General features: G+C 36.5%; 1 protein-coding gene across 1 annotated transcript; it reads left to right on the top strand.

Annotated features, from left to right (window-relative positions):
* Positions 1–7438: 7438 nt before the first annotated feature.
* Positions 7439–9546, top strand: LOC125873653 (uncharacterized). Its single transcript, XM_049554539.1, has 2 exons — positions 7439–9386; positions 9470–9546. Exons 1-2 carry the CDS (start codon positions 7439–7441, stop codon positions 9544–9546), a joined length of 2025 nt encoding a protein of 674 aa, XP_049410496.1.
* The last annotated feature ends 990 nt before the right edge of the window (positions 9547–10536 follow it).

The raw sequence follows: 10536 nt of genomic DNA, 5'->3' as shown, positions 1-10536 counted from the left end.
ACGCCGATCAGTTTCGCGAAGCAGTACCATATCGCCCAACGACTCAAAATGTGAAGGGGCTGAAGGCTAAAGTAGGAAGGCAATGAAATCGACCAAAAGGCGGATCGTCGAGCGTATCAGTGATCGCGACTAACTGCGCCGAATGGTCCTCCGCAACACAAATTTTCAAACACTATAAATACTTGTTTAAATTTCTAATATCATATCACTTCTATTATTCGATATTTTTACAGTTTGGAGAGTTTTATGTTTTAGAGGGTTTTGGAGACTTTGTTCTAAGACCTTGAAGATTCAAAGGGTTTCAACTTCAAGAAATTTGACGTGGGTCTCGAAGATTCTTCACTTTTAACGTGTTTTAAGACTTAATTCTTTATACCCGGTTGATGCAAACTGATATTGGTATAAATTTTTATCTCTTTTACATGTCTAGCTAAAACCCCAATTCTTGGGGTGTGATTTTGTGAATATGGGTTAAAATATTTGTTAGCTCTTGCTTGCTGATGGTTTATTTGTTGTTTAAATGTGATTTTATTTAGTAGTTGTGTATGAACTTAATGTGATTGTAGTTGTAAATACGATTTCATCTTAGTGTTTTTGGCTTGCTCGAGAGACAGGTAAAACTAAGACTACTAAATTGATAGCCGGTGGTATTGGGTCGACATGGTTCAGCTCGAGAGAGTGAATCCTAGTTCTTCTCCCACACATTCAGCTCGAGAGAGTGAATGGGCTAAGGCGGAGGCTATGCTTAATGCGACAACTTGGTGTTCGAGAGATATCGAGTTGATTCGGAGTAAATCGCTCGAGAGAGAATTTACCCCCACTATAGTCTAGCCTAATCACAAATGTTCAACAATTTACTATAAAAAACATGTACCCGATAGTCTAGTTTAACCCGTATTCCTATCACATCCCAAGAATCCCGTATCCATATCTCGTTTCCTTATATTTTTACTCTTTTTTTGTTGTTAATTAATACAAACCCCCATCTATAATTGACGCTTGTATCACTCCTTAGATTTAGTATGTTTTTATTCGTTAGTATTTATAGCTATGACTAATTAGAACTTGATTTTATTTTTCTACTAATTGTCAAAACCATTCCCTGTGGGAACGATCCCAACCCATGGTTGGGTTATATCACTACACGCAATCGTTTGGCACTTGAACCGAAATAGTGTTAGTTGATTACGTCAAACATCACTCATGCACCTTAATTTGTCTAGAAGCATAAGCTATAGCCTTATCTCGATACATCAACACACAACCTAGGCCGAATCTGGATGCATCACAATAGATAACATAATCGTCTGAACCATCTAGTTGAGTCAAAATAGGAGTTGTAGTCAACCTAGTTTTCAGTTCTGTGAAGCTTTTTTTACAATCATCTGACCACTGAAACTTGACATTTTTCAGAGTCAACTTAGTCAATGGAGAGGCTATGGATGAAAATCTCTCCATGAACCTTCTGTAGTAACCCATTATACCCAAGAAACTTCTGATATATGTAGGAGAGGTAGGTCTGGGCCATTGTTTCACTACTTCTATTTTTCTAATAATCCACTCGAATCCTTTCGCTAGACACAATATGCCCAAGGAAAGCAACTAACTGCAACCAAAAGTCACATTTGCTAAACTTAGCGAATAACTGGCGATCCTTGAGAGTCTACAGGACAACCCTCAAATGATTCGCATGTTCTTCCTTATTCCTAGAGTAAATGAGGATATCATTAATAAACACGATAACGAACAAGTCCAATTACTGCTTGAACACTCTGTTCATCAAATCTATGAAAGTTGCAGGAGCATTGGTTAGTCCAAATGACATAACTACAATTTGTAATGACCATACTGAGTTCTGAAGGCTATTTTTGGAATATCATTATCTTTGACTCTGAGCTGATAATAACCGAATCTAAGGTCTATCTTCGAGAAATGACTAGCACTCAGAAGTTTGTCAAACAAGTTATCAATCTTGGGGATAGGATACTTATTCTTGATTGTGACTTTGTTTAACTGCCTATAGGCAATGCACATTCTGAGAGACCTATCTTTCTTTTCACGAACAACACTGGTACACCCCATGGGGAAATACTAGGTCTGATAAAGCCCTTATCTAGAAGGTCTTTCAACTACTCCTTCAATTCCTTAAGCTCAACTGGATCCATTCTGCAAGAAGGAATAAAGATGGGCTGGGTATCTGGAAGGAGATCAATTCCAAAGTCGATTTCCCTTTCAGGAGGAACTCCGGGAAGATCTTCTGGAAACACTTCTAGGAACTCATTTACCACTGGAACTGACTCAAGAGTTGGGGTTTCAGAGCTTGAATCCTTAACCCGAACTAGATGATAGAGATACCCCATACAGATCATCTTTCTGGCCTTAAGGTAAGATATGAATCGACCCGTAGGCACAGAGCTACTATCCTTTTATTCTAGGATTGGCTCGTCTGGAAACTGAAAAAGAACGATCCTAGTTCTACAATCTACTGAGGCATAACATGAATGTAACCAATCCATACCTAAAATGATATGAAAGTCTACCATTTCTAACTCTACAATATTTGCTGAGATAACTTTCTGGGAGACTGTGACAGGGCAATTTCTGTATACCAGTCACCGACTGAAGTAGAGACTGAGAAGGGTTCTGAAAGAGTTTCTGGACTGACACCTAAGATTACTGCTATATAGGGAGTTACAAAAGACAAAGTAGCCCATGTTGTCTTTCCATTGAGTGTACCATATGTGAGCAACATCCTTAAGCTAGTAGGATGGCAACTCAACCCTACCATTACCAATCACTTGCATCACTTCAAAGATTTTCTTAACCTCATCAATGAAATTTTATGGGTCCTCACCAACTTGCGATCCTAAAAACTCAGGCGAATTCATCCTAACAAAATCTCAAACTCTAGCTGCCATTGATCCACCATTTCTATTAGTAGGAACTAGAACCTACTGATTGTTCTGGTTGGTCATACTCTGAGCCAAAAGCTAAATCACATTTCGAAACTGTACGTTTGAAATCTCATGGTCTGGACTAGAGGAACTGCATTAGCATTGCGTGCATCAACATTCCTTGCATAAGCTCTACGAGGAGGCATGATCTTAAGCGCATAACGACGGATTAGAACGAGGAAATTGGATCATACCTCACGCACGATAAGAGTAACAAAGATAGTGAAGTTTTCCTAAAACACTTCGTAGCCTCCCTCTCATTAGATGTGGTGCACTTCACACCTATGAAAAGGACTCTACTTAGTGTGACTTTTAAGACATCCTAGGACTCTTAAACCTACTGATGTGATACAAAGTTTGTCACTCCCCGAAGCTACCCCTAGGACGCGGACACGGGACCGAGGATTACGAGTGACCCCAAGCTAACCCTGCTGGCATATCTTACGCATACTAAATAAACTGAATTAGGAAAGTATTGTGCGGAAGCTAAATCATAAGATAAACTGAAATATGGGGAATACCTATTTAAAATTGAATCTATATAAAACTGAGAAGAGTTTAAGATACTGAAATAAAACTCAAATGCTAAAACTAAATCTAACTATGTCTGAAATAAGCCTCTAACTGACTAGAAGTGATGGGACATGCCCCAGCTAAATCTAGAAAAATTGAAACTAAAGACCAAAAATAGATAAGAAACATGGTTGTCGTCCACAGAGAATGAGGACTCACCACTGATGCTGCTGAGCCTAAGATCGGGAACCGATCTATGCATGATCTAAATGCTGAGGACCTGAACTTACATCATGAGAAAATGTAGCACAGAGTATGCGCCAGTACTTGAAAGGTATTGAGCATGCAGAATAGAATAAAGCTGAATAAAATGCATAACTAAACAAAGCATATAACTAAGCAATGACATAAGGTAAGCTTAACTATACTAAAAATACTAAACATGAACTAACTGAATGCAATGACCAAGTTTATAACATGCTAAAGCTAAAATCTGAACTATAATTGATAACATGGACAATGCAATAGAATCTGACTATTTGGAGCTACTAATGACCGACATAAAACCACATGAGCTAAATGTGGAGTCTGATGTATACGTCTCATCGAGAGGACCCAATATACCCTGCCAGGGGTATAGAGACATGACTGACGTGATTACTAAAATGTAATGCCCACAAAGGGGACTTATAAGCCTACGGAGGCACGTAGTTCTGGGACTATTCGGGTATGCTGAACCCTAGTCCACTCGGTCTAAGCCTACTCCCAAATAAAATATATATAAGCAATATTATGACTGAAATGCTGAAGTACTGGATATCTCAATTACTGACATGCAAACTCTGAAAATGAAAAATTATAACTAATAATGTGACATTCGTAAACTGAAGCACGAATATCTAAAATAACTGACCTAGCATGTGTAATTCATGAACAAAAAGAACTACATAGCTAGAGTTCTGAATATCGTACAAGAAACTAAGCAACAATATGATAATGTGATTTGGATCTTTCTAGCAGCTAAATCTCAACAATTTCCAACATTTAAGAAACCCAGGGTCTAGATAGTATTAAGGGAATCAAGATTCTGACTTAAATCTAGGGACCTAATGGGTGAAAGGAACCCACTAGTGAAATCCCACATACCTGGTGACAAAATCTATGAAGAAATCCTTCAATTTCTGGGCTAGAATTGAAGAAAACCTGTTGCGTTTTTGGACTAGGTGTTGGTCGACTCTTTCTCCTTCTTTCAGTTCAACTTGATGATTTTATGGAGAATGAGTTGACTAGGGTAAGTTCTAATTAAGTTGCTAGGCTTAAACTGACCAAAACTACATAGTTTAGGGGTTAAACGACATAGTTTAGGGTCCAACGCATAAGGGAAAGGACCAAAATGACGGTAACTTAATTCTGGCGAAGCCCATCCACGAAAGGAATGACAGTCCATCGTTTGACCTACCGGCCATCGCTTGGGTCCATCGGTCAAGTCTACCCGACAAGGCTTCACAAAAACGAGCATAATCTTTTACTCGGAGATGGGATTTTAGCAAACTAGGTAGCATTGGAAAGAGGATTAAATTATATATCATTAGGTGGGTCATGGGTCACCTAATTCCTTTTGTACTAAGAGTTATGATCATTTGAAGTTAATCCATCAATAATTTCCCTCTAACTGGCTGCTGACCCTCACCTACAGTCAGAGTTACGGTCCGTAGGTCCAACCACGGACCGTACTAGTCGACTGTGGGTGGGATCAGAGACTATTAAGACTTTGACCTTAACGATGAAACCCCACCTACGGTCCGTGGTCCTACCTACGATCCATGGGTGGTTCTATTGGTATTGACACCAGATTTTCTGAAAACTAGGATTTTCTTCGTTTTGAGATCCGAGGTATTACATTAAAGGTGAGAGCTAGAGAGACTAAGAGAACTCGGACCGATAGTGTTGACTACTCTCATTAAAGATCCAATGGTGGTGTTCGTTCTCAGTTTCGACAAAGGTATTCAGGCACGACTTCATCTTCTGCTAGTGCTCTAATGCCTAAGTTTAACAAGGATAGGATTTCTAATTCTAAGGAGTCATTTGGTAGGATATATTAATTAAAATAATCCTTGGATTAAAATTTAATCCATCCAATACAATGTTTGGTAGCACATTTCAACTCAAACCCACCTAATACATGGATAACTTAATACACCATATGTGGTCTTATCTAATACAAAGGATACTTAGGGATTACTAATACCATGTTTAATAAGCCTTGGATAAGGCAACAAAATAACTGAACTGCCACTACAAAAAAATGCTTGAATAGCGGGAGTTTAAAAACGGAGGTCAGTTCCAACCCCCGCAAATTATATTAAATAATGGGGGTTTTCTAAACTGACGTAAATATAAATATTTAGCGGGGGTTCAAAACCTTCACAGATCCCAAAAAAAAATATCGCCAGCAACATTCCCGCTTTTCTTTTGGTTTCCCTCAAATTTTCAAATATTTTTCATATCTCAAAAACCTTTCTCACTTTTCAGTTCACAAGTTTTGACTCTTTACTACTTTTCTTAATATTTCTCCTTTGCAATTTGATCACAATCAAAGAGTTCTTGTTTGCAGCTTCTCCACACAATCTGGTACACAACTTTATGTTTATCTTTCAACAAAATAATTGCTATTTTTTGAGTTTGATCGAATTTTGATATGAGAATCCCAAATTTTTTTATGGGTATCTCAAATTTTGATATGGGTATCTCGAATTTTCATATGGGTATCTCAAATTTTGTATGGGTATCTCGAATTTTCATATGGGTATCTCAAATTTTGTATGGATATCTCAAATTTTGGTATTGGTATCTCGAATTTTGATAGATTTATATTTAGTGCTCATTTGAATTTGAAATTTTCACAGATGGGTTCAAAATCTGTGAAGGTGCAGTATGTTCTTGAGAAGGGTTCTCATTTGTGGAAGATGTTTGTTCCCTTATTTTCACAAATGGGTTTCCTATCTACTGATTCGATTTCATTCTTATTTTTTCTTGTGATTGTGATTTTGCAGTACATTAATGTATTGATTGTTTTAGAACTTAAGACCATTGTTTTGACTTATATTGACTTAGATTTTTTATGAGTTGTAACTTTTACCTTATCTCCTTATATTTTGATTATGGCTGATTGAAATTATGTAAGTTTAGATAGTCAATCAATTGAGCTAATAAGATTTATCTAGATGTAAGTGATATGATCTATTGAAAATGAGTTTTCATTTTTTTTTATGTACTTTGATGTATAGGGTTGAAAATTTATCTCGGTTATTTTTTATGGTTTGATATTAGATGGAATGATAACATTGTAGAATTAAATGTTCATTATATATAGTCATTTTTGTGTTGGTTGTTGGTAGAGTACTATACCTAGAAGTACTTTTTGTTTCAAAATCTGTTTTGAAGGCTCTACCATATGATATGTTGATAATTTATGGGAGGAACGTCTTAGTGTTGATTCTACTTTGAAGTTTGAACCAACTCGAGTGGTTGTTGTATTTGTTTGCTGAAAAAAAAATGAATTATGATAAATTTTGTTGGTACATAGCCACCGCACAATGAGATTTGGATGTGTTTTAGTTTCCAATTAGGTAGTTAAAGTTACAAGATTCATATTTATTGTATTGCATCTATTCCATAAGCTATAAGTTCCTCATTCTTTTGGTTATTTTAATGATTTGTTGAATGAAACTTTTGTCGTATTACAAGTTTATTTTGAATATGATTTTATACATTTTTAGTACATTTATAAGACAATGTCTCATCATTAACAGGGAGGATTTGGCATCAAGTGTGAGTTTTGTTATGAATTCTTTGATTTTGTGTTCTTTGTTAATTAATTTTTATTCTCATCAAGTGATGCTAATGGACACTCATTTTCTTACTCATGAAATCTTATAGGTGATATTCTTGCACGTTAATCTATTTTTTCAATGGATAAGTCTTGGATTGGAATGCCAAGAAACACATCGGAGTATTTGCTTGGTTTGAATCAATTTCTAGATTTTGCATTTAACAATGGAGCTATAGGAGATAAAATTAAATGTCCATGTCCTAAATGTGGTTTTGGAAAGTGGCAAACTAGAAATATAGTGTTTGACCATTTGATCAACAAGCCGTTCCCAAAGAATTATGTCACTTGGGTTATGCATGGAGAAATGAATGTGTTTCCTAATTCGAGAAACATAGAGACCACTCAGGCTACACCACCCATTGAAAATCCAATAGAATTATTGGTTAATGAAGCATTCGGGGGCTTAAGGCATGAGGGTGTTGATGTAGGTCCATCACCGGTAGTGGAAGAAGAAGAAACATTACATGATACGCCTGCTTTAAATAAGAAAAATTTATTTGAGTTGCTTAAAGATGGAAGTCAAGAATTGTATGAAGGCTCCAAGTACTCAAAGTTGGAATTTTTGTTAAAGCTTTATCACATTAAGTGTTTGTCTGGATTAAGTGATAAGGGAATGACTATGATCCTAGATCTACTTCGGGATGCATTTAAATTTGCAAAGATCCCTGATTCTTTTTATGAGGCCAAGAAAACCATAAATAAGTTGAGTCTTGATTATATCAAAATAGATGCTTGTCCAAATGATTGCATGTTGTATTGGGAAGATGATGTTAACGCCGAGACATGTAAGTATTGTCACACTTCTAGATGGAAGCCAGAGAAGAAGAGCAATACAGATCATACACCGACCACAAGTAAGAAGAAAAAGAAGAAGCAAAAGAAGAACCCTGCAAAAATTTTGCGATACTTTCCCTTAAAACCAAGATTGCAAAGATTGTTCATGTGTTCTAAAATTGCAGAGCATATGAGATGGCATGCAAAGGATGATAAAAAAGATGGAACCCTACGACATCCTAGAGATGGTGAGGCATGGAAGAAGTTTGATACAACTTTTCCTGAATTTTCTTCTGATCCTCGAAATGTCCGATTAGGCCTAGCTAGTGATGGTTTCAATCCTTTTGGGACAATGAGTACTAGTCATAGCATTTGGCCTGTTATTTTGGTTCCATACAACCTTCCTCCATGGTTGTGTATGAAACAACCAAATTTTATCCTCTCAATGATTATTCCAGGTCCACGTGCACCAGGAAATAATATAGATGTATACCTCCAACCCCTTATTAAGGAGTTGAAAGAGTTGTGGAGTGATGGTGTTGACACTTTTGACTCATCAAAGAATGAAATGTTTAGAATGCGAGCGGCTCTTATGTGGACAGTTAGTGACTTTCCTGGACTTGATAGCTTATCTGGTTGGAACATACATACTGGTCTTGCATGTCCCTCGTGTAATTTTGACGCAGAACCTTGTCGACTTCCTCATAGTAGAAAGTGGTGTTTTATTGGCCATCGTCGATTTTTGTCTAGAAATCACAAATTTAGAATGATGAGGCATCGTTTTGATGGAACCGTGGAAGAGAGGACCCCTCCAAAGAAGTTATCAGGATCAGATATTTTTCAACAAGTGAGAGATATCAATGTCACATTTGGAAGACCAGCAGAGTTGAATCGTAAAAGAAAACGAAACAAGCAAAGAAATGATGATGAAGGTGGAACTCAACAATGGAGAAAAAAAAGCATCTTCTTTGATCTTCCATATTGGGAGTCTAATTTGTTGCGCCACAATTTAGATGTTATGCATATTGAAAAGAATGTGTTTGACAACATCATATATACCTTGCTAAATGATAAAGAAAAATCAAAGGATCATATTAAGGCTCGAAAAGATCTACAAGACATGGGTATATGGCGCGATCTATGGCCGGATGAGAATGGTGAATGTCGGCTTGGTGCATTTACAATTCCAAAGAAGAAGAAATTGGCCTTCCTCAAGACTTTAAAGAATATCTTAGTGCCAGATGGTTATGCAAGTAATATATCTCGTTGCATTGATTTGGATAAAAAAAGAATATTTGGATTAAAGAGTCATGATTGTCATATCCTCATGCAACAGTTGTTACCGATAGCAATTCGCAATGTTCTTCCAAATCAGGTCGTTGCAACTCTGGTAGAGTTTTCTTCCTTTTTTAGGCAGCTTTGTATGAAGATCTTAACCATCTCTGACCTAGAAAAGCTACAAAATCGAATTGTAGAAACCTTGAGTCATCTAGAGATATTGTTTCCCCCTTCATTTTTTACTGTAATGATTCATCTGACTGTCCATCTAGTTGATGAAGTAAAACAAGGTGGGCCTGTACATTATCGCTGGATGTATTTTGTTGAAAGGTAAAAAAATTCTTATTCAAAATTATTGAATTGAATCTGGAATAGAATTTAAATTTAAATAAGTTTTCTAACACTTCATTATCTTGATCATAGATTGTTAGGTCATTTTAAGTCTCTCGTACGGAACAAATCTCAATCAGAAGGCTCAATAGCTGAGGGGCATAAGGTTGAAGAAGTTCTAACTCTTTACTCTCGTTATTTTGACGAAATTGAGTCAAGGTTGAATCGACCTAAACGTGTAAACGATGAACCAAATCATAATGAAGCTTCTGGAAAGTCATCTATGTTTCCACAACAAGGTAAACCTGTTGGAGGCTCCACAATAGAACCATTGACTACTTTAGAGAAAACTCAAGCTCATCGATATGTGTTACTTAATTGCGCAGCAGTGCAGCCATTCATTGAGTATGAAATTTAAACTGATTTTGATTTTTACGAAATGTGTAGAATAATCAGGTAAAAATTTAATATATGTAACAATTTTGTAGTGAATTCAGACAGCACATTAAAAGAAGTACAAGAGGTCGAAGAGTTTCAACAACAGAGGTAGAGAAGAGAGTTAGTAAAGAGTTTCCTGATTGGTTTCCTAAGCGAGTGAGTAAATAATTTTAGAATGTTTGTTTTGAACATATTTATTTGTCAATTTAGTATCTCTGACAGATATATTATGTTTGTTTAGATTATGAACCCAGATATCGCAGAAACTATCTCTGATGATATGAAGTTTTTAGCACAAGGTCCTGCACAAGATGCAAGAAGATTTAGTGCTTATAACATTAATGGATTCAAATTTCG

The sequence above is a fragment of the Solanum stenotomum genome, chromosome 8 (assembly GCF_019186545.1).
Source record: "Solanum stenotomum isolate F172 chromosome 8, ASM1918654v1, whole genome shotgun sequence".
Lineage (NCBI taxonomy): Eukaryota > Viridiplantae > Streptophyta > Magnoliopsida > Solanales > Solanaceae > Solanum > Solanum stenotomum.
Note: the sequence above shows the minus strand (reverse complement) of the source record. Positions and strands in the feature narration are given on the sequence as shown.

Excerpts from the sequence above, each read along its gene's own strand:
- LOC125873653 (XM_049554539.1), top strand. The coding sequence starts at position 7,439 with ATGGATAAGTCTTGGATTGGAATGCCAAGAAACACATCGGAGTATTTG. Across the intron at positions 9,387-9,469 it reads AGTGCCAGATGGTTATGCAA|TTGTTACCGATAGCAATTCG; the intron begins GTAATATATCTC and ends CTCATGCAACAG.